Consider the following 24963-nt stretch of genomic DNA (forward strand, 5'->3'; position numbering starts at 1 on the left):
AAAATTATCTCTGCGTTCTATCTCGTCAGGCTTTAAAAGTCTTTGTAATCAAACTAAAAAAAAATTAAATCTTTTTAAAAATATTGCAAGCTATAAAATTATAATTACATTTATAAAAACTTAAAGCCGTTTGGGTACCATCGATTATACTCATTTTATATTTGTGTATTGAATATAAACCGTTTATCAATTCAAATACTTTTTAAAACCACCCTCAACCCCTCCTTGAAGCAGAGTTTCTTCAAGGCATCTCTTCGGGGGGGGGGACGACGAAGCTCCCCCGACAAAATTCTACCGCCCCCCCCCCCCCTGAACGAAATGAAATTTTTATAATTTATATAGAAAATATATACTTTTAACAGTGTCCTGCCCCCCCCCCTAAAGAAAGTCTACCGCCCCCCCCCCCCCCCCCGAAAAATTTCAATTGCCCCCCCCCCCCCCCCCGGAGAAAAAAGTCTGGAAGAAACACTGCCTTGGATTCAACTGGAGTGGTCTGGGAAAGTTAAACAATGAAAGTCACAACAATTATTTTTCATGATAAAATACACAATAGCAGTCATTGAGGTATAGCCTAGTAGTTTATTTATATTAAATAATATAACACCCCTTATCACCATATCACTCTGACTCTTCTAATCCAAATTAAAAATAAAAGTGTTGGCTAAATTACTATTATATTGCTAGTTAATATTTGTTTGAATATTTCTAGAAATAAGTCGTTTTGTACAGATTTCACGAATGCTATAACATTAAATTTTGGTTTAAAAAATATGCTTTCTAGCAACAACCATTTGGAACCAGCTTTTCAAGCCTATTAAGAAACCTTAGGTGAGCGAATAGAATGTTTCTTTGTTCTTTCGTACGTTCCAGATTTTTTTCTCCGGGGGGGGGGGGGCACTTGAAATTTTCGGGAGGGGGGGGGGGCGGGCGGGGCGGACACTGTTAAAAGTATATATTTTCTAAATAAATTTCATTTCTTTCGGGGGTAGGGGGGGGGGGCGGTAGACTTTCTTCGGGGGGGGGGGGGTGAGAGAGATTTACCGGCCAAAGGTAGGAAACGTGTCTATAGAGTCCTTTCATATGACGTCACGTCCGTTCGTGATACCTACGCCCGCCGCCACAGTGGTGTACACCAGATGTAAACACAATCAGCTGTTCACCAGCGCTGGACGTGTTCACCAGCGCTGGACGTGTTCAGCGTATGTAAAGAATCGCGCCCGCGGAAAAGGAAAAATACGTTAAAAAACTTGAACTCTTAGGAATTGAAGATCCTTATACTGTTATTGACAGTTTCGTAGATAATATAAATATGTGGCCAAAATTTCTAAATAAAAATACTGTTAGTAATACTGTTTGCGTTTAGAGTTTAAGTAGACGAATCTGATCAAATGCAGTTCTCGATACTTTGTTTCAGGTAAGGACAGTAAAATAAACTTCATTTTAATTATAAAAGATAACTATTAATAAAAGACAAAGTAATAATAAGAAGAAGAAGATCTAATAGTAGGCCTAATAATAGTGTTTTAATATCTAGATCTAGAATCTAGCTCTAAACATGGCGTAAACAAAATTCGGACCACAGATCTAGATTCTGGATTTAGGGTGACTGACTCCGCTGGGTAGACATAGAATCTAGAATCTACTTCTTTACTTAAATTTAATTACAAAATTTAGATCTACATTCGATTCAAAATACACCCATAATAAATCAAAAGTAGTCATAATAGGCCTAATAAAGCATTTAATTGTCTCTAAGATCTAAAATCTCGCTCTATAATCTAATCATTTTTTAGCAAACGAAATTTTCTGAAATTGAAATAGATTGTATGACTAGACTTAGATCTAGAATCTGCTACTTAAATTAAATTGTAAAAACTTTATACAAGCATGTAGTTGATATTACTGTAGTAGAAGGCTTTAATAAATTACTAAGGCCTACCTACTTTGTTGTCTTTTTACAGCAATATGTATCTGATACTGGACTGAGTTTAATTAAATTCAAATTCATATATAGTAATTGGTCTACTAAGTTTTTGTAGCCTAGTAGTACAATCTAGATCATACCAGCCAACAACAAATAACCACATTATTATTATTTAGTTAATGATTAGGCTAATTTTTTTTTAAATCCACTGTTTATAAAAGAAACAAATCAAGCTAGAAACATTATAAGTGAGATGGTTTAGAATAATAACAATGGACCCAGTCTACAATTGATACAATTGCAGGTCTACATAGGGCCTACAGTCTAGTAGTTTACAGTAGGCACCTAGTGTGTAGCTAGTATACTAGTGTGTAGCTGTCCAGAGTTAAGATTCTTAATGCCTTAATGCTTTCCCCTGATAAGCCATGTGTGCTATAAATGACATAACACGACATCGAGGTGAGAAATGTTGAGGGGAGAGCAGTGGGACTTTCCCCTTTGTTCTCCCTGCTGGGCCCTGAGGGTCAAAATTATATAAGAAATACTATCTCTGTGGGGCTGGGTATCACGGAGGTGAGACATTTTCAGGGGAGGGCAGGGCAGACTCCTCTTTGGTTTTTATTGTGGGCTAGATACAGGTGGGGGCAGCCATCATGAGAGTTGAACATCAGTATTAATGTGTCTGATCACTTCCCTGCTGGATTATAAGGGTCTTAAATTGTATAACATGCTACCCAGATTGGTTATTACCAATGGATTATATTAGTCGTTGAAGTGTGGGTTTTGTAGAAGTTAAGTGGTCTCACGTTTGCTACAGTAGATAACCTATAATATATTACTGCATTTGATCAGATTCGTCTACTTAAACTCTAAACGTAAACGGTATTACTAACAGTATTATTATTTAGAAATTTCGGCCACATATTTATATTATCCACGAAACTGTCAATAACTGTATAAGGATCTTCAATTCCTAAGAGTTCAAGTTTTTTAACGTATTTTTCCTTTTCCGCGGGCGCGATTCTTTACATACAGTGAACGCGTCCAGCGCTGGTGAACACGTCCAGCGCTGGTGAACAACTGATTGTGTTTACATCTGATGTACACCACTGTGGCGGCGGGCGTAGGTATCACGTGACTTAGGTCACGTGTTTGCAAGGACTCTATATTATAGAAGTATAGGCTCTCCCTTTAGTCTGTACGAGAGAGAGAGAGACTTATGTAAATGATCTAGATATTAATTATAAGTCTGGAAGAAACACTGGATGCTGAATGGTCGTTCATCAATCATAATCAATGTCGTCAAATGACGGGAATAAAGTTTTTTTTTTTTTACCCTCTAGGGTCCATAAATGAATTCACGCTTTTTTTGACAATTTTACCTCCCCCCCCCCCTCCGTCACACATCGTCACAAAAAAGCCAGACCTACCCCGCCCCATAAAATGACGACACGTCTTAGCCTACAACCCCCCCCCCCTCCCTCTCTCTCACCCCCTCAAAATTGCAGTTGAATTTTTCTTAAAACATCGATATTTTTCCAAAAAAATTTCTTAACTCTGTCAGCATAGAGTATTTTAATCCATTCCTATTACAATTTGTTAAAACTTAAAACAGTTTTCTAAAACGCGAAATAACGGCCGAAACTCGTTTTCTAACATTGCTATTTATAAATTATAATGCAAAAGTGTGACATCACACCATCTGAATTCCCCCCCCCCCCCCCAATCCCCCTCATCACAAACCGTCACAAAATTACGGACCCCCTCCCTACAAGTGTGACATCATTTATGGACAACCTCTACCCTAAAACTAAAAATCCCTCTTTTCGTTTCATTTATTATTTTATAGTAAAGTCTCCCCCATAATTCCCTTTTTGTAAATAAACATAACCTCTTCTTAGTAAGGAAATTAAAATCTTTTTCAGCTGTTTGTAACATAGGGCCTACATCTAATCTAGCTAGTCTAGATATGATATAGAGAATCTAGATCTAGATCTAGATCTAGAAGTCTAGATCTACTTACTACTTTAGTACTTAGCTCTACTGCTTTGCATTTGTAATCGGGACACATTTTGTTTTCTTGTACATTAATCGCTTTAGTCGAGGAAAGGTCCAGATCTAGCGTCAATCTACAGTTTTGAAAATGCCAAGAGGATTATGGAAGAAAACAAAACAGTATGTTTTAGACACGTTTCGGGTATGTTAAAAAAAATTAAGTTAAATTGTTGAATGTAGTAATAAATCTAGATCTAGAATTCCAGATCTTTTACTAGTTTAGTTAGATTTAGATCTAGTTGTAACTAACTAGTAAGTAGTTAGTAGTAGTAGTAAAAGTTAGTAGTAAGAGAAGTGAAGTAACCTAACTAGAATCTAGTAACTAGTAATAACTAGTTAGTTAATAGTTTAGTTAAGTTTAAGTTTTAGTTTAGTATTGTAAGTTTAGTTTTAAAAGTTTACAGTTTTAGTTTTACAGTACATTGTACAATGTACAGTACAGTAAACTTTTTTGTTTTACTTTAGGCCTACTTCTAGCTAGATCTAGAATCTAGATCTAGTAGTAAATATTATCTTAATTTGGCCTAATTTTAGTATTATTACTATTTTATTTACAAAGTGACTACTCGGAAGAAGATTTTTCTCCCCAACGTCTCCACCTAGTCGGCAAAAGATAGCTCTGTGCATGCGCAGTGACCTAGGGTTAGGGCTAGAATTGGGGATAGGATTAGGGCTAGGGTTAGGGGAAGGATTAGGGATAGGATTAGGGTTGATGTAGGGTTCTGTAGTTGTAAACACACGCATGCGCAGTACCATCAAAAACATCGTCGGGATGGCAAGTCGTAGTTTCTCTCCATTGCGCATCCGTATCTTATTCCGGCTAGCATCGGCCTTTTATTTATTAGTTAGATATGATAGAGTTTATAGTTTATACTTTTATAGTATTAGAGTTAGGCTGGTCTACTAACAGACTGTTGACTGTTAGAGTAATTCAATTACTGTGCAGTTACAAGTTAGGCCTAAATTTCAGCCTACTCATTGAGTCGTTAGTTTTAAGTTTATTATTAGTATTAGATTAGTATTATAGTATTAGGCTATTAATTACGAAGTGAGTACTCTGAAAAAAGCTTTTAGTCCCCAGCGCTAGTCTGGGCGGCAGAAAATGCAAAACGCTTTGACCTTAATAACTGTGCAACGGGCTTAAATTAAATATTACTATTAGTTGCGCAATGGGCTCAGATGTTGTTTTATACCTGCGTAATAGGATCAAATTACCAATTTTAGCCTTATTCTTCTGACAAAACTATCTGTGCCGTGTTGTCGAGCAGTTGCGCTTTGGGCGGGTCATCAGAGGTTGAGGGTTCATCATAGTATCATCATAATTTCTCATTTGTGGTCCCCGGGACAAAGGAAGTAGAGTTCATCTGCTTCAGAGACCTCGGCATATGAAGGGATAGTGTGGTCAGCAATATGTCCAGCCGTGTTTGTTTTCCTAACATAAGTTGTAGTATATCCTGTAAAGAGTTCTAGTCTATAAGTTAAGTATAAAATAAAATTGTAAATGTATTTTAATCACCTATTTAAGTCTACTAAACAATGAACATGTAGATGACAAGAAAAACCAGATCGTTGTAGCACTATGAGCATGTGCATCTTCTTCCCTCTTCTTCCGGCTAGAAATCGGCCTATTATTATTAGTAGTAATTTATTTTAGGTTAGGTGTAGTAATTTTTAGTAGAATAGATCTATAATTTAGATTAGAATAGAACGTCTAGGTTTAGATCTTAGATTCTACTTAAGAAAGAAACTAAAAAAGCCAGGCTGAGGCTACAACCTACCATTAACCATTTCGAGTTTATTTTATCTATAACTACTTATTAGTAATGAGATCTAGATCTATTAGGCCTAAAAAAATAAAACTCTACTAGACTTAGACATCTGTAGAAGTCTACACTAAAGGAACTAGTCCACTTTAAATTTTTAAAGTACTCTTACTAACTTAGTCTTAATCTAAGTAATAATAAAATAATACTAATAGTTTTAGTCAATAGTATTACTATTAAGTTAATAGTATTGAGTAAGTCTTCAACATTTAGTAAAATGCAGAAGACTTACTCAATGCTCTGTCAAACCATTTTTAAAGGCCAAAGCCTACTAACACTAAAGCAGTCTTATTGTATAAGTTAGGCTACTTGTCATAGCGCAGATAGATAAAATAAGACTAGACTGGTAGAGACTAATAAGGACGGTGTAAACTTGATGGTAGATGGTGTGGTTTGAGAGTATGTGCACATGTTTGATAAAATATTTGTGACGTGAGCGTAACGCAACAATGTTACCGATGCTGTAGGACGCAGGAGTGAAGACATTTGGGGGTTAGCCATGGTAGGAAAATGACGTGTTGTATATTTTACAGAGTAGTTCTAGTTCGTTTAGTATTGGTTGTTGACAATAAAGTTAATTCTATTTTATGATTGAAGTTGTTTATATCCTTAACTCAGTGTTGTCGGAAAATAAGAGTGTTCCCGTCCTCATCACATGTTTATAGTTGGAGTGTTAGTGGGGTCGGTGGGGTCGAGTCGGTTAAGCTCATGGTTGCTAAACCGAAAAGTCTCGAGTTCGAACCCTCGGGCAGATGAGGCTCGTTAGCTGGGGACAGCCACTCTTCTAGGAGAGACAACTCCAAAATCAAACAACTGCTGACTTGTAGTTTGTTCTCGGTCGGACAAAGGCTATGGAAGCAAATCCAAAAAGAAAAGCAGGCTGAAATCGGAGTCAAAGTTCTAAATGGTGCATAACCAGTTGACATGTATACACAATTGTTCTGAAGGGAATCCCTTCCAACACTAAATTTAAGAATGAAGAAGTAGAACCTTAATTGTGATGGAGGCGTGGTCGAGTCGGCAAAAGCTCATTGCTGATAAATTCGAATAAAGTCTCGAGTTAAGTAGATAAGCCTCAATCCCTTCCAATACTAAAAATTAAGAACGAAGAAGAAGAAGGAGTGTTAGTTATAGAAGTAGTCATCATATAGTTTCATATAGCTATGCATACATTTCCCCCCATCACACTACTGTCATACAAAATAAAAATGTAGGCCTTTTTTTACTGCCTATTAGTTATTAAATCCAGCTCCCCTAAAATATTTTAAACTAGTGTTCATATATCATAACAAAGCCAGTAACCTGTAAAGGTTAAAATAATACAGTTGATATATATTAGCTTAGTAAGTCATAATTTCAATGTTTATGCACTTTGTAATGCATTAATTAAAAAATTCATATTCAGTTTAAAACATTTATTATTTTCTTCCCCTTAATGAATAATCATGGCAACACTTGTGTGAAAACTGGTCTATTACAAAAAATATTTCTAACTTATCAAGAACATAATAAAGAAGTTTTCCAATGCCATATTTTCTAAATTGTAGAAGTTTGATTTCAGAAACCTCAGTTAACTAAATACATCACAGAAATGTAGCAAATTATTGCTTTATTTCTTTGTTGATCTAGGAAGTATGGATTAACATTTTGTTTTGAATATTGCTTGTGTTTTTAAGGAAGAAGACCCAGAAGAATACTTCAAGTATAAAACAAAGTCAGCGCATGGGCTAAGTCAGGATGAATTGGAATTTATGCAGGTTTGTTTGGATTCTGTCTGGTCTGGAAATGTTGATGATCTGTTATGTTAGTATCAGTTACAGTTGTTACAGGGGACGGAGTGGTCTAGCGGTAGAGAGCTGGACTGCTAACCCGTAAGTCTCGAGTTCAAATCCGGGTTTAAGTCAGTAGACCGTCCCTTAGTCCACCCAGCTCTGATGGGTACCTAACTCACGTTAGGGAAAGTAAAGACGGCTGGGCATAGTGCTGACCACACTATCTCTTCATATGCCGAGGTCACAGAAACAAGTGAACTCTACTTCACTTGCCCTATAGACCGTCAGGTTTGAAAAGGGAACTTTACTTTTTACTTTTACAGTTGTTACAGAGGATTTGCCCATTCATCAATACTTAATTTTTACGAAGCTAACTTCTGATCAGTTTCATGTCAAGGGGATGATGCAAACTGTGTGTGGCAAGATGGACGTGGATCTATATTTACAATTATTATTTTCTCTATTTTTTAACTCTTTTCATTTCACATCCAGGCTATTAAGTCACATTCAATACAGAAAGTCCGAACACTTCTTAACAGAGGCGTTGACCCGAATTTCTTCAAAAAACCTGGCAATAGACAAACACCTTTACACCTGGCTGTGGAAGGAGCCGGTAAGAATGTAGTAGCTAAATAATATCTGAGTTGCAAGTTGGATCTATATGGGATGGTGTGGTAGAGTGCGCAATTGCTAGGTATATAGTTCTGATGGATATGTGCCTGCTAGAAAAAGTAAAACCACAGGGTATAGAGTATATAGTTCTGATGGATATGTGCCTGCTAGAAAAAGTAAAGTCAGCAGGGTATAGAGTATATGGTTCTGATGGATATGTGCCTGCTAGGAAAAGTAAAGCTAGCAGGGTATAGAGTATATAGTTCTGATGGATATGTGCCTGCTAGAAAAAGTAAAGCCCACAGGGTATAGAGTATATGGTTCTGATGGATATGTGCCTGCTAGAAAAAGTAGAACCACCAGGATATAGTCTATAGTTCTGATGGCAGTTTCCTGTTAGGAAAACAAAAAGCTCTTAGGGTATAGAGCATATAGTTCTGATGGATATGTGCCTGTTTGAAAAAGTAAAGCGAGCAGGGTAAAGAACTAACCCTTACAGAAACAGGTGAACTAACTCATCTGCCCCCTAGACTGTCAGGTTCAAAGAAGTAACTTTACTCTTTGGGATCTACATTGTCTAAATTTTGCATGTGTGCTTTCTTTTTTTAACTTATTACTATTCAGTAGATAACTTCAAAGAATAGAATTTCCAAAACATATTTTTATGGCATTCCACGAAGAACTGGTGTGATTATTGTATTTAAAATATCCATTTGTAAATGTTATCCCAAGAAAATGCCTTCCATGCAATTTCCTTGAAGCAGCCTGTGACAAGATTGTGGGTGTTTTATTGTTCTTTGGTGCCAACCCCAACGCCCAGGACAATGTGGGCTGCTCACCCCTGCACACTGCGTGTCTCCACGGAAACGCCACAGCCGTGGAGCTGCTGGTCCAAGCTGGCGCGGACGTCAACCTAACAGACAACTACCTGGGTGGGTTGATTTGTCATTTAGGTTCAAAGGTTATCTGAGTATGTTATTGTAAGTTCAAGGGTTATCTGAGTATGTTATTCTAAGTTCAAGGGTTATCTGAGTATATTATTCTAAGTTCAAGGGTTATCTGAGTATATTATTCTAAGTTCAAGGGTTATCTGAGTATATTATTCTAAGTTCAAGGGTTATCTGAGTATATTATTCTAAGTTCAAGGGTTATCTGAGTATATTATTCTAAGTTCAAGGGTTATCTGAGTATATTATTCTAAGTTCAAGGGTTATCTGAGTATGTTATTCTAAGTTCAAGGGTTATCTGAGTATATTATTCTAAGTTCAAGGGTTATCTGAGTATGTTATTCTAAGCTCAAGGGTTATCTGAGTATATTATTCTAAGTTCAAGGGTTATCTGAGTATGTTATTCTAAGCTCAAGGGTTATCTGAGTATATTATTCTAAGTTCAAGGGTTATCTGAGTATATTATTCTAAGTTCAAGGGTTATCTGAGTATGTTATTCTAAGCTCAAGGGTTATCTGAGTATGTTATTCTAAGCTCAAGGGTTATCTGAGTATGTTATTCTAAGCTCAAGGGTTATCTGAGTATGTTATTGTAAGCTCAAGGGTTATATGAGTATGTTATAATAAGTTAAAGTCTAAAAGGCTTGTGTATGTTATAATAACTCAAATGGTGTGCTTGTATATGTTATAATAAGTCAAATGGTGTGCTGGGGTATGTTATGCTATGTTCATACCAATTTTTGTTTGTTTGGAGGTCTGAGTGTATAATTTGATTTTGTCTATAGTTTCAACCAAGGAAAAATTACCATTCAACATCCTTTATATTTCTATTCAAACACATTTAAAGGACCGAGTAAAAGTTATATTTAATTTTACTTTAAACCTAAGCAACTGCTTTAAAATAAAATTTAGTCCACACACCAATCTTAGTAACAACACTAATACAATTCGCTACTTGAATTCATTCAAATGGTCACAAGTAATTATTTGTTTAGTGCCTAAATGGGTTCATTATAGAATAATATAAGACTTTAAGCTACTTTTAGATATGATTATATTCAAAGTAATGAATTTTATAGACCCAGTCATTATTAAATAATTCAAAATAATAAAACTTAGCTCTTTAAAATAATTTTTACCTTATCTCTCAAGTAATTTTTTTTTTAAATTTATTAATTTTTGTTTTAACATTTCGATTGTGTAAAATATGAGCTAACAATATTTTTCTCTGTGTGAACAGAAACACCTTTGATGACGGCATGTAAAGTAGCCCATAACAGTACATGTGACATTGTTGATCTCCTCTTAGAGGCCGGGGCCATTGTCTCCTGCACCAATGAAAGAAAACAGTCAGGTAGTGTAGCATTACGACAACAGACATCCTTGAACAATGAACTTCTTCTTTCTTCTTCTTTTTCTTCGTTCTTAATTATTAGTGTTGAAAGGGATCGAGATTTATCTGCCAGTGGGTTTGAACTCGAAACTTTGTTCGAATTTCACAATCATGAGCTTTTTGCCGACTCGACCACGCCTCCAACACAATTAAGCGTTACGTGTCAACTGGTTATGCGCCATTGAGGCCATTGACTCCGATTTCAGCCTGCTTTTCTTTTTTGGATTTGCTTCCATAGCCTTTGTCCAACCAAGAACAAACTACAAGGCAGCAGTTGTTTAATTTTGGAGTTGTCTCTCCTAGAAGAGTGGCTGTCCCCAGCTAACTAGCCTCATCTGTCCGAGGGTTCGAACTCGAGACTTTTTGGTTTAGCAACCACGAGCTTTACCGACTCGACCACGCTGACCCCATAGTCTCCTGCACGAATGAAAGAAAACAGTCAGGTGGCGTAGCATTATGACAACAGACATCCTTGAACAACAATATTTACATATTTATTAATTTTAGAAGATACAAATGCATCACTTTTTATATTTTAAGCAATTACAAAGGTTACTTTGTCTGTCTAGCTAATCTTGTAACTCACTTTTAATGCAGCAATTTGGTTCAGCCTTTACAGTTACATTCATTGATTGGTTTTCATTAAACTGAAATGTCGACATCATCTTATTCATTTTAATTTTTTAAATTCATAATTATTAAAAAGTAGAGAGAAAAACATATAAAAATTCTTTTATCATAATAAGCTTTAATTGCACTGAAAATAAAAAAAGTACCCCAAACTTACTTGTTTTAGTAGAAGCATTGTTCACTCTTACACATTTGAGCGTCCTAAGATTTTACTAAACAAAGCAAGGTGATACAAAAATTTTTAAAAACGTCTTATAAAAACTATATTAAGTTAAAGCTGTCAGTCCTCTTTGTAGTTATTATTCTTGAAATTATTCCCTCGATTAGCCTCCCTTTAACGACATGAAATCTGCTCCATGTAATCTAATCTTGTTCTATTTTTAAAAAGACAGTGTAGTTACAGAAAAGAGATTTTGTTTTAAAATTCTTTGCATTGTTTAATCCTAGTTTTGCATTGAAAAGGCTTTTGGCTTTTTATCAAAGATGTAACTTTCTTTATATTTTACTGGGAAATTATTTTTATCCTTTGGAGAAAATTCTCTGCTAAAATGTTAAAGTCATATCTCAGTATAAGTTGTTTTTTTTTAATTATAGACAAGCAAGTATATACATTAATATATAACTCTCTCCAAAAAGTAAAGTACCCTTTTTAAAACTGATGGTTCGTGAAGCAGCTGAAGTAGATTCCACTTTTTTCTGTGTCCTCTGCAAATGAAGGGATAGGTTTGTCAGTTCTATACCCAGCTGTCTTTACTTTCCCTAACTTGAGTAAAGTACCTACCAGAGCTGGGTAGACTAAGGGATGTTCTACTTACTTGAACTTGGGATTCAAACTCAAGACTTTAGGTTTAGCAGTTGTATGTTCTACCATCTGACCACACCGCGCTACTTCCTGCCAGCACACTGTATGATCTTGCTGTAAAGCAGGGGTCTCCAAACTTTTCAGTCTGAGGGCCGCATTAACTAACAAATTTCAGTTCAGGGGCCAGTTTCTTCCAGGCATGTCTTTGATTTTTCTGGGCAAAGTTCCTCAGGCAGAACCAACAAACGTTTTTTCCGTGGACAAAAAGATCTCCGCGGGCCGGAGGAGAGACCCCTGCTCTAAAGCCAACTCATTTACAATCTGATTTTCCTACACTAATAGTTTAATACTCTCTGATAGATACAAGATGAATATTCACGTTAACTAATTATCCAACACGAGTTAAGTTAAAAAATTAAACTAAATTTTCTTAGAAAATGAACATTTTTATTTTTACTTCTTCAAACATTTTTCAGTGTTGCACATTCTCACCTGTGCCAACCCCCTGGCAACCCGCACTGAGGTGTGGATGATGGAGGACAGGTTTGTATTGGAGGAGAAGGTGCTGAACCGTGGCTTCAGGCATGTTCTGGTGGAGAAGATTTTAAGGCACGGCTTGTCTGCCAACATTGAGGATTCACAAGGTAAGGCTTGTTTGCTAGCTTCAGGCATGTCCTGGTGGAGAAGATTTTAAGGCACGGCTTGTCTGCCAACATTGAGGATTCACAAGGTAAGGCTTGTTTGCTAGCTTCAGGCATGTCCTGGTGGAGAAGATTTTAAGGCACGGCTTGTCTGCCAACATTGAGGATTCACAAGGTAAGGCTTGTTTGCTAGCTTCAGGCATGTCCTGGTGGAGAAGATTTTAAGGCACGGCTTGTCTGCCAACATTGAGGATTCACAAGGTAAGGGTTGTTTGCTAGCTTCAGGCATGTCCTGGTGGAGAAGATTTTAAGGCACGGCTTGTCTGCCAACATTGAGGATTCACAAGGTAAGGCTTGTTTGCTAGCTTCAGGCATGTCCTGGTGGAGAAGATTTTAAGGCACGGCTTGTCTGCCAACATTGAGGATTCACAAGGTAAGGCTTGTTTGCTAGCTTCAGGCACGTCCTGGTGGAGAAGATTTTAAGGCACGGCTTGTCTGCCAACATTGAGGATTCACAAGGTAAGGGTTGTTTGCTAGCTTCAGGCATGTCCTGGTGGAGAAGATTTTAAGGCACAGCTTGTCTGCCAACATTGAGGATTCACAAGGTAAGGCTTGTTTGCTAGCTTCAGGCATGTCCTGGTGGAGAAGATTTTAAGGCACGGCTTGTCTGCCAACATTGAGGATTCACAAGGTAAGGGTTGTTTGCTAGCTTCAGGCATGTCCTGGTGGAGAAGATTTTAAGGCACGGCTTGTCTGCCAACATTGAGGATTCACAAGGTAAGGCTTGTTTGCTAGCTTCAGGCACGTCCTGGTGGAGAAGATTTTAAGGCACGGCTTGTCTGCCAACATTGAGGATTCACAAGGTAAGGGTTGTTTGCTAGCTTCAGGCATGTCCTGGTGGAGAAGATTTTAAGGCACGGCTTGTCTGCCAACATTGAGGATTCACAAGGTAAGGCTTGTTTGCTAGCTTCAGGCACGTCCTGGTGGAGAAGATTTTAAGGCACGGCTTGTCTGCCAACATTGAGGATTCACAAGGTAAGGGTTGTTTGCTAGCTTCAGGCACGTCCTGGTGGAGAAGATTTTAAGGCACGGCTTGTCTGCCAACATTGAGGATTCACAAGGTCAGGCTTGTTTGCTAGTTTGTTGTTTTTTTTTGTTGTTTTTTTTGTGGTCTGAGGTTTCATATTTTGTTTTCAATGCTGAGATGTAGAATTTTTAAATGTCCTGGTGGAGAAGATTTTAAGGCACGGCTTGTCTGCCAACATTGAGGATTCACAAGGTAAGGGTTGTTTGCTAGTTTTTTTTTGTTTTTTTTTTTATTTTTTTTTAATTTTTTTTTTTTTATTTTTTTTTTTTTTGTGGTCTGAGGTTTCAAATTTTGTTTTCAATGCTGAGATGTAGAATTTTTAAATGGCCTGGTGTGTGTGCTATTTTTTTGCTTTATTTAAATGCTCAGGTATATTGCTTTTAAATTCCTAAAGTTAAGATGATGATTTTTTTTTAATACCTGGGTGTAGGACTTGATTTAAATGCTCAGGTATACTACTTTCAAATTCCTAAAGTTAAGATGTTGATTTTTTTTTAAATACCTCGGTGTAGGACTTGATTTAAATGCTCAGGTATACTACTTTCAAATTCCTAAAGTTAAGATGTTGATTTTTTTTTAAATACCTCGGTGTAGGACTTGATTTAAATGCTCAGGTATACTACTTTCAAATGCCTAAAGTTAAGATGTTGATTTTTTTTTTTAAATACCTGGTTGTAGGACTTGATTTAAATGCACAAGTATATTGCTTTTAAATGCCTAAGGTATAACTTTTTAAAATGTTTATGATGTAGAATATTTTTGTTTTGGAAAAAAAAGAGAAAAACAATTACATTAAGGCTGCCAATATAGTGTCACTCGTCCCATTCGGCTCCGGACAAAAGGGCCCCCAAAAATATGACTTCAAATTAAATGAGTTCCCCCCAGTTTGCAAACAGTTCCTACATCATTTTAAAGCATTGTGATCCTGGGACTATACCTCTTCCCTATGCCAATCTAGCTTTAGTCTAATGAACTATTCATACCATCCCTTAATCATTTTAAATCATTATGCACCTGAGACTATACCTCTACCCTATGGCAATCTAGCTTTAGTCTAATGAACTATTCATACCATCCCTTAATCATTTTAAAGCATTATGCACCTGAGACTATACCTTTACCCTATGCCAATCTAGCTTTAGTCTAATAAACTATTCATACCATCCCTTAATCATTTTAAAGCATTATGCACCTGAGACTATACCTTTACCCTATGCCAATCTAGCTTTAGTCTAATGAACTATTCATACCATCCTTTAATCATTTTAAATCATTATGCACCTGAGACTATACCTCTACCCTATGGCAATCTAGCTTTAGTCTAATGAACTATTCATACCATCCCTTAATCATTTTAAAGCATTATGCACCTGAGACTATCCCTCTACCCTATGCCAATCTAGCTTTAGTCTAATGAACTATTCATACCATCCCTTAATCATTTTAAAGCATTATGCACCTGAGACTATACCTCTACCCTATGGCAATCTAGCTTTAGTCTAATGAACTATTCATACCATCCCTTAATCATTTTAAAGCATTATGCACCTGAGACTATACCTCTGCCCTATGCCAATCTAGCTACAGTCTAATGAACTATTCATACCATCCCTTAATCATTTTAAAGCATTATGCACCTGAGACTATCCCTCTACCCTATGCCAATCTAGCTTTAGTCTAATGAACTATTCATACCATCCCTACATCATTTTAAAGCATTATGCACCTGAGACTATACCTCTATCCTATGCCAATCTAGCTTTAGTCTAATGAACTATTCATACCATCCCTTAATCATTTTAAAGCATTATGCACCTGAGACTATACCTCTGCCCTATGCCAATCTAGCTTTAGTCTAATGAACTATTCATACCATCACTACATCATTTTAAAGCATTATGCACCTGAGACTATACCTCTGCCCTATGCCAATCTAGCTTTAGTCTAATGAACTATTCATACCATCCCTACATCATTTTAAAGCATTATGCACCTGAGACTATACCTCTGCCCTATGCCAATCTAGCTTTAGTCTAATGAACTATTCATACCATCCCTTAATCATTTTAAAGCATTATGCACCTGAGACTATACCTCTGCCCTATGCCAATCAAGCTTTAGTCTAATGAACTATTCATACCATCCCTTAATCATTTTAAAGCATTATGCACCTGAGACTATACCTCTGCCCTATGCCAATCTAGCTTTAGTCTAATGAACTATTCATACCATCCCTTAATCATTTTAAAGCATTATGCACCTGAGACTATACCTCTGCCCTATGCCAATCTAGCTTTAGTCTAATGAACTATTCATACCATCCCTTAATCATTTTAAAGCATTATGCACCTGAGACTATACCTCTGCCCTATGCCAATCTAGCTTTAGTCTAATGAACTATTCATACCATCCCTTAATCATTTTAAAGCATTATGCACCTGAGACTATCCCTCTACCCTATGCCAATCTAGCTTTAGTCTAATGAACTATTCATACCATCCCTTAATCATTTTAAAGCATTATGCACCTGAGACTATCCCTCTACCCTATGCCAATCTAGCTTTAGTCTAATGAACTATTCATACCATCCCTTAATCATTTTAAAGCATTATGCACCTGAGACTATCCCTCTACCCTATGCCAATCTAGCTTTAGTCTAATGAACTATTCATACCATCCCTACATCATTTTAAAGCATTATGCACCTGAGACTATACCTCTGCCCTATGCCAATCTAGCTTTAGTCTAATGAACTATTCATACCATCCCTTAATCATTTTAAAGCATTATGCACCTGAGACTATCCCTCTACCCTATGCCAATCTAGCTTTAGTCTAATGAACTATTCATACCATCCCTTAATCATTTTAAAGCATTATGCACCTGAGACTATCCCTCTACCCTATGCCAATCTAGCTTTAGTCTAATGAACTATTCATACCATCCCTACATCATTTTAAAGCATTATGCACCTGAGACTATCCCTCTACCCTATGCCAATCTAGCTTTAGTCTAATGAACTATTCATACCATCCCTTAATCATTTTAAAGCATTATGCACCTGAGACTATCCCTCTACCCTATGCCAATCTAGCTTTAGTCTAATGAACTATTCATACCATCCCTTAATCATTTTAAAGCATTATGCACCTGAGACTATCCCTCTACCCTATGCCAATCTAGCTTTAGTCTAATGAACTATTCATACCATCCCTTAATCATTTTAAAGCATTATGCACCTGAGACTATCCCTCTACCCTATGCCAATCTAGCTTTAGTCTAATGAACTATTCATACCATCCCTTAATCATTTTAAAGCATTATGCACCTGAGACAATCCCTCTACTCTATGCCAATCTAGCTTAAGTCTAATGAACATGATTCCCAATACAGGCCTGAGTCCACTGTGTTATGAGCTACTGATGTTGTTGAAGGCCCCCCCTCCCTGTACCCTACTCTATGCCAATCTAGCTTAAGTCTAATGAACATGATTCCCAATACAGGCCTGAGTCCACTGTGCTATGAGCTACTGATGTTGTTGAAGGCCCCCCCTCCCTGTACCCTACTCTATGCCAATCTAGCTTAAGTCTAATGAACATGATTCCCAATACAGGCCTGAGTCCACTGTGCTATGAGCTACTGATGTTGTTGAAGGCCCCCTCCCTGGAACCAGAACTGGAAGCCAAGAGACTTTTAACAGCCAAAGCTTTAATTTGTGGGGGAGCAGTCTTCGAGATTCGTGAACAATACAATGTAAGTACGGGGTCTAACGCTGGTTGGCGTTTAATTATGTTGTAAATGTTATTTTACTATAATAAATATAGGGCTGCTTGGTCAAATGTACAGCATTCAACTGCTACCCAAAAGATTTGAAATATGAGGTTCTTCTTCATTCTTAATTTTAGTGTTGGAAGGGATTCCCTTCATCACAATTATGTATACACGTCAACTGGTTATGCGCCATTTAGAACTTTGACTCCGATTTCAGCCTGCTTTTCTTTTTGGATTTGCTTCCATAGCCTTTGTCCGACCGAGAACAAACTACAAGTCAGCAGTTGTTTGATTTTGGAGTTGTCTCTCCTAGAAGAGTGGCTGTCCCCGGTTAACGAGCCTCCTCTGCCCGAGGGTTCGAACTCGAGACTTTTCAGTTTAGCAACCATGAGCTTTACTGACTCGACCACGCTGACCCCTGGTATATGAGATTGAAATAATAGAATGTCCTTGAATATGAGTACTGAGTCTAGTCTATGATAGTAAAGATGGCTGGGTTTCATGTTGACGACAAATCCCTTAATTTGCTGAGTTTAAGAGTAAATTTGAACACTATTACAACTTTCAAATGAATAATGATGACTGAAAATTTTCTTTTAAAAAATAACAATAACAAGAAGATTTGTTTCTCTTTATTTAAATATTTATTTCATCTGTACTTAATAAGATTTTCCCTTTATATAAATGTTTATTTCACATTGAGCTCTACTTAATAACGTGGTTTTCCTCATTTAAATGTTTATATCAGCTGTAGGTAAGATTTTTTTTTTGTTAATTAAACTACCAACTGTGAAACTTTTTTTCACTTATAAAGTAAAAAGTAAAGTTTCCCTTTCAAACCTGACGGTCTATGGGGCAAGTGAAGTAGAGTTCACTTGTTTCTGTGACCTCGGCATATGAAGAGATAGTGTGGTCAGCACTATGCCCAGCCGCCTTTACTCTCCCAAACGTGAGTTAGGTACCCATCAGAGTTGGGTGGACTCAGGGACGGTCTACTGACTTGAACCCGGATTCGAACTCGAGACTAGCGGGTTAGTAGTCCAGCTCTCTACCGCTAGACCACTCCGTCCCATTTTTTTTTCACTTATATTAAAAAAATTTAAAATTTTTCACTTATATTAAATGCTTATTCCAGTCAAGCTTAACAAGAAGATTAGGGGTCCACACGTACGCTCCAAACTTCAACAACCTGATTCAGCTGTTCAGAGACGTGTGCCCGGTCATACCCCGACCTTGCCTTGAGCGCTGGCACCAGCACATCAGGCAGATTGGAATGATGGAGAACACAGCAGCGCTGCAGAAAGAACTCGAGGCCTTTAACTCCAGGGTCCCCAGTCTCCTGCAGATCAGCAAGCTATGCCTGAGGCAGTGTCTCGGGGGGCATGTATGGTGCTACACCAAATGTCTACCCTTGCCGGATAAGATAAAAGATTATATATGTAGCGTGTGAAGATGTAAATTTAAAAAAAAAAATCTTATGCCAATTATTATTTTAATAGACAAAGAAGCCATTGTAACACATGATGTATTAATGAGCTGTCGACTAGTCGTAGCAGTATAAAAATATTTGTCTTTGTGGCAGTCTACACATGTACTTACTTCAGCTGTTTTACTGTAACAGCAATATAAACCAACCCTGTTGTCTTGTGTTTTTATGGCCAAATTATTCTCATCCACTTTTGTGTATTTTTTTTTTCCCCAGCCAATGTTAATCATCCCTGTTTTCTACAAACAGTGCTTTAAACACAACCGGTACTTTGTACATTACATTTAAATGTAGGCCTTTTTATTACTATAATGTATTTTCACATACCAATTTTGGTAAAAGAAAAACCTCATCCATGAATTCCCTCAATTAAATGCCAACAAAAAGTTGTCCATCTTTACTTCGGGTGTAAAATAACCCAAGATTCTATGCCAAAGTTTATATTAGTTTAGCAATTTGGTCTGTTAAATAACACTCGTCCCCGAAAAGGCTCATTATGGATGACGCAGAATAATCAACAATTATTTTTGGCCAAGGCAAATGAAAGTTGTACACTACTTAGATTCATGTACTAACATCACTTATGTGTGAATGGTGTAAAATCTTGTAAAGGAAATGCCAGAAATGTAAATACTGTATGTACATAAGCAGTTTTTAATCTCAAGTTGTAGTTAATTAATGGGAGGTCACCTTGGACTATTGGTAGAACTCATACTTGGGCTATTGGTAGAATTAATACTTGGGCTATTGGTAGAACTCATACATGGACTATTCATAGAACTCATACATGGGCTATTGGTAGAACTCATACATGGGCTATTGGTAGAACTTATACTTGGGCTATTGGTAGAACTCATACATGGACTATTGGTAGAACTTATACATGGGCTATTGGTAGAACTTATACATGGGCTATTGGTAGAACTCATACATGGACTATTCATAGAACTCATACATGGGCTATTGGTAGAACTCATACATGGTCTATTGGTAGAACTTATACACAAACTATTGGTGAACTCATACATGGGCTATTGGTAGAACTCATACATGGGCTATTGGTAGAACTCATACATGGACTATTGGTAGAACTCATACACAAACTATTGGTGAACTCATACATGGGCTATTGGTAGAACTCATACATGGGCTATTGGTAGAACTCATACACAAACTATTGGTAGAACTCATACTTGATAACCCAAAAGTTTTTATTTCTGTATCCCGGATCATCACCATAGTTTGTACCCAACCAAACTGGCCCCACTATCCATACTAGGCAGTGTGATGTATTGTGGGAATATCCCCACAAAAAAGCAGAGACCCAATTTGTATTCTCCACCTTGTTGCTGTTTAGTCTGGGTTGAGAGCTGTTTAAACACATTTTTAGTTTTTTGGTACTTAGTACAAAGTACTGACTTTTGTTAATGACTTGTAAATAAATAGACTAATGTTAAACTTTATTCACTTGCCCTGTGTATATTATTAGAATGGTGTATGGTTTGATCACAAACAGTGCTAGGTTTTTTTTCATGATTTTTGTTTTTAATTTCTTGATAATAATTAAGGTCTTTATTAATTTTGTTTTTTTTATTCAACTTGATGAGTGTTTTTGACATTTAAGATCATCATCTCAGTGCTAGAGATACTAAAATCTGTCAAGAAAGTTATCATTTAGCTAGATTTGATAAGATTGTACCAGTGTGTTGTTTAGTTTTTGTACCTCATAAGTATTTAAAATAATTTTAGTAACGGAATTTCCGCCTCTTTGTTATGTAGGCCTACTTTTTTAGCCTGAGCATGATCTAAGGCATAAGTATTTAAAATAATTTATTCAACTGAATTTTCGCCTCGTCATTATGTAGGCCTACTGAGCATGATTTAAAGCATTTTTACTTTACATGGGATAAAATATCGTCATCATTTTTCCTTTATGTTTCTTGGGTAAAAGAGTGTAGGTAAAGTATAGTATTGTAAAATAAATTAGATATTTCCTTAGTATATGTCAACTCTTTGTTACATTTCTGATCAGCTGTATTGTAACATGAAGATGTTTTTGTAGCTATGACTTGTATCAGTGTTTGTGTAATGATATAACTGAGGATCTGTGTAGTTTGCAAAGACACTGAAAGACCTACAGGTTTTGAAGAATATTTTGAATATTTTAAACCAATGTATTATAAATACCCACACAATATTTTTTGTTCAATTCATTGTTTATTATTAATTGTCTATTTTTATCCTCAACAAATTAACAGATAGCTTATAAGTAAAAATTACAACTAAATTGTTGTTTACTATAGTTGTCAATATTTCAAATCAGTGTGTTTTTTACTTGGATTTATGAAATATGACAGTTTCTAAGCAATGTTAATTTGGTGTGTACATATAGATATTTATAAATATAAATGTTTGTGACTATATCTTTTTCTCTTTGAGCAAAACTCAAAATATGCATTATATTTTAAACTTGGCATTGTGATATAGACTACTTGATCAGCCGTACATTTTTAACAGGCAGAACAACGCACATTTTTATAATTAGCTGTTAATGTTGGACTATCATGTTTCACGCTGTTGTTGTTGTGGATTACACCTCATTTGTTTTATGGCCAAAGGGCAATTACATTTTTTGCTGTTTCATAAATCCACAGAAACGGCAGGCTCATATGCTCTTTTTACCTTTTGTTTTAGCCCAGTTTTTTGTTTAAAACTTTGTTTGGAATGTGTAGTAAATTTTGTTGTTTAATCCAGATTTTTACCATTATTGACATGCTACATTTTAAAAGAGGTGATTTGTTTCATCTTATGATAAAGCCAGGGCATTTTCTTAAATTGTGTTGTGGGAAAATATTTTGAATTTAAAATATGTTAGATCTGTATGAATTATTTTGTTATTTTATAGGTTTTTATCAAATATTTTAACATTTGCAAATTTCACCCAAAAATTCTGAAATGTCGTTGAAAATACAAAGAAACGCAGAACATTTAAATCAGAGTTTTTAAAGTGAGATTTATTTCCCCTTTATAAAATGAACCAGATTTTTAGGCATTGTTAGGCTCAAATTCAAATTTTTTCCCAAAATTGTTTTTAAAATATTACCAACTCAATTGGGCCAAGACAGGAACTCAAGTGAATTAGCATATATTCATGTATAAAAAATAATTATCTTTATAATTGTGAGGCAGATTTTTAAGCATAGCAAAGCTCAGACCCAAATTTATTTGTCATCAAGACAAGTTGTATCATGAGTGGCTGCTGTGGGTGTTGGTTTTTTGAACTGATTTTATTTGAAGTCATGACAGATTTCTGCTCATTCTTTTGTACATAAATACTTGTAGTAATTTAACTTTTGAACCTTAAAACCTGGTCCTATGTGTTTAATTAGTTTAAACAGCATGGTGGTAAGGGCTTTATTATAGGACCCATTAGGAGAAGTATCCATCTATTATTATATCAATGATATTTTTATGTTTTTTTTATATGTAGGTTTGGCTAACAAGGTGTCATATGGATAGATCTGTGTGTATGTAAACCTTAGTACCAAGACCTGTATGGGTCATAGGTCATTACAAGTATATATGTGCACATGCCTGTTGAAGTACTAAGTATAAAAAAAAAATTCTCTTTAGACCTAGCGATTCATTGGGTAGATGAAGTACTTATGATAGGTGCCTATTGAAGCTGTGTGAACGTGGTTGAAATCCTACCATGAACAGTATTCAAACTCAGATCTGTTGTGCGTTAGCTTGGTGGTGTATCAGGTTCTTGTACTGCTTAGCTGCATACTAATTGATCATCTGTGATCATCTTGTCTGTTTTGTTATTGTAATTACATTTCTCATAATTTTTTTTACTTTCTTATTGTATTTAGCCTTTGTTCAGATATTTTTTTTCTCTTATTTTAGTGCACTTGAAATTACATTAACTCTTAGTAAATTTCTACCCTTTTTTGTACAAGTCAGTATGTAGTCAGATTTTAGACTGCTAATACTGCTTATCAAATCAAGGCCCACCACTGTAAATCATATTATTGAAATATTTTCTTTTTCATTCTGTAGTTGAATCAGGGGCGTAGCGAGGGGGGGGGGCGGGGGGTGCGGACCGCACCGGGTGACACCATTTAGGGGGGTGACACCAAGGCAAAAAATAGCAAAATATATAGAGAAAAACTCGAGGGGGGGGTGCAAATCGAAAGTTTGAGGGGGGGGGGGGTGCAAATCGAAAGTTTGAGGGGGGGGGGGGTGCAAATCGAAAATTTGAAAGTTTGTCCCTGGGAAGGGTCTCTATGCCTCTGGGGGGGGGGGGGTGACACCATTAAGTGCCGCACCGGGTGACACCCGACCTCGCTACGCCACTGAGTTGAATTATTGTATTTATGTTTATATACAGTGAACCTTTATATCCTAAAAACTGTAGTCCAAAAATCATTGGATGATAATTAAATAGTGTGCTATATAAAACTATTCTTATTTTCACCCTTACAAGATCCTACTTTTTCATTTAACTCCTGCATGATTTTACAGGGCCCTCTATTTGGATCCAACTTGTTAAATACTTTTATTTCTTTTTCTTACTTTTTTTAGTTTGTGTTTTTAACTGGGATGTGTCATCTTTAAAAATGTTGGTCATTTTGGCCAACATCTAAACCTGATAGATGCAATGCGTGTATAAACGTTTATTTTCTAAAATTAAAATAAACATGGTTTTCTGTACTAAACTGGGTTTTTTTCCAAATTCCTACTTTTTGATGTTTGTTTTAGAAATTTAAGTGTTAAAACATTCAGTAATGGTGGTAGTAGAGACTTTGTTAGCAACATTTAGTAATGGTAGTAGAGACTTTGTTAGAAACATTTAGTAATGGTAGTAGAGACTTTGTTAGCAACATTTAGTAATGGTAGTAGAGACTTTGTTAGAAAAATTTAGTAATGGTAGTAGAGACTTTGTTAGAAACATTTAGTAATGGTAGTAGAGACTTTGTTAGAAACATTTAATAATGGTAATAGAGAGTTTGTTAGAAACATTTGGTAATGGTAATAGAGAGTTTGTTAGAAACATTTAGTAATGGTAGTAGAGACTTTGTTAGCAACATTTAGTAATGGTAGTAGAGACTTTGTTAGAAACATTTAGTAATGGTAATAGAGAGTTTGTTAGAAACATTTAGTAATGGTAATAGAGACTTTGTTAGCAACATTTAGTAATGGTAGTAGAGACTTTGCTCGTGTTTGGTGGGGGAAACTGACAAGGATAATCGGCTTGTTAAGGGAAATATATACTTAATCAATGTTGTCGCCCCCCCCCCCCTCCCCCACAAAATGTATGTGCGCCCCTCCTTGGAGAAAAACGACCGAATTAATCGCTGGTCCCCATATGTGGAATATGAGACACCTAGAAAAGTCCTAATGAAACAGATTTCTCTTGTTTTCTTTGGACCTTACCACTACCACCAGCAAGGGCCGAGAGAAGAATTACAATGCATGGGCAATTCATTATCTTTTTACCTAACGCCTTTATAATTGGTAGAACGTCCATTCCCCCCCCCCCTCTTCCGGAAGAAAATAGATACTCTAATTTCTTTAGAAAATATGCTTTCACCAATATTCCCCCCCCCCCCACACACACACACACACACCGGTCGGAAGAATCAAATGCCCCCCCCCCCCGGGGGGCATTAAATAGATAATCTAATTGCCTAGACATCCTCCGACATCTTACATCAACCGCTCTTTAACACACACCCCCCCCCTCCGCCCTTGCTAGCCTTTAGTGGCTACATCAAAGTTTAACAAACGAAACAAAACAAGGATGGACTTTGAACACGCTGTGTTGTTTATTTACATGTGTGTTGTTTACATTATCATTCCGATACAAACTTCATGGCGACGAGCGCGATAAAAGTGTCAACACTTCGACGCGCTGAGAAACACGAAGAACAACAAACACGGCTGTCCGCAGATTTCCTCGGCCCGCGGGCCACATCGCTTGATAAAAACATCGATGTGTGTGAGTGGGCTCAGCAC

At 36.5% G+C, this 24963-nt stretch overlaps 2 protein-coding genes across 2 annotated transcripts; both read left to right on the plus strand.

Moving 5' to 3' along the window:
• Positions 1-4064: 4064 nt before the first annotated feature.
• On the plus strand, positions 4065-12672 carry LOC131930121 (ankyrin repeat and EF-hand domain-containing protein 1; the record flags this gene model as incomplete). The annotated part of the gene is given in 6 exon segments (XM_059286496.1): positions 4065-4121; positions 7479-7559; positions 8067-8187; positions 8948-9118; positions 10373-10486; positions 12434-12672. Coding segments are annotated over 6 exon segments (759 nt in total). The 3' UTR covers positions 12652-12672.
• Positions 12673-13825: 1153 nt separating this feature from the next.
• LOC131930122 (uncharacterized) lies at positions 13826-19920 on the plus strand. Its single transcript, XM_059286497.1, has 3 exons — positions 13826-13877; positions 17299-17438; positions 18592-19920. The coding sequence occupies exons 2-3, from the start codon at positions 17328-17330 to the stop codon at positions 18904-18906; spliced, it is 426 nt and encodes a 141-aa protein (XP_059142480.1). The 5' UTR covers positions 13826-13877; positions 17299-17327; the 3' UTR covers positions 18907-19920.
• The last annotated feature ends 5043 nt before the right edge of the window (positions 19921-24963 follow it).

The sequence above is a fragment of the Physella acuta genome, unplaced genomic scaffold (assembly GCF_028476545.2).
Source record: "Physella acuta isolate Inbredline_101_S28 unplaced genomic scaffold, ASM2847654v3 ptg001721l, whole genome shotgun sequence".
NCBI lineage: Eukaryota > Metazoa > Mollusca > Gastropoda > Physidae > Physella > Physella acuta.

Excerpts from the sequence above, each read along its gene's own strand:
- LOC131930122 (XM_059286497.1), top strand. The coding sequence starts at position 17,328 with ATGTTGTTGAAGGCCCCCTCCCTGGAACCAGAACTGGAAGCCAAGAGA. Across the intron at positions 17,439-18,591 it reads AGATTCGTGAACAATACAAT|TCAAGCTTAACAAGAAGATT; the intron begins GTAAGTACGGGG and ends TGCTTATTCCAG.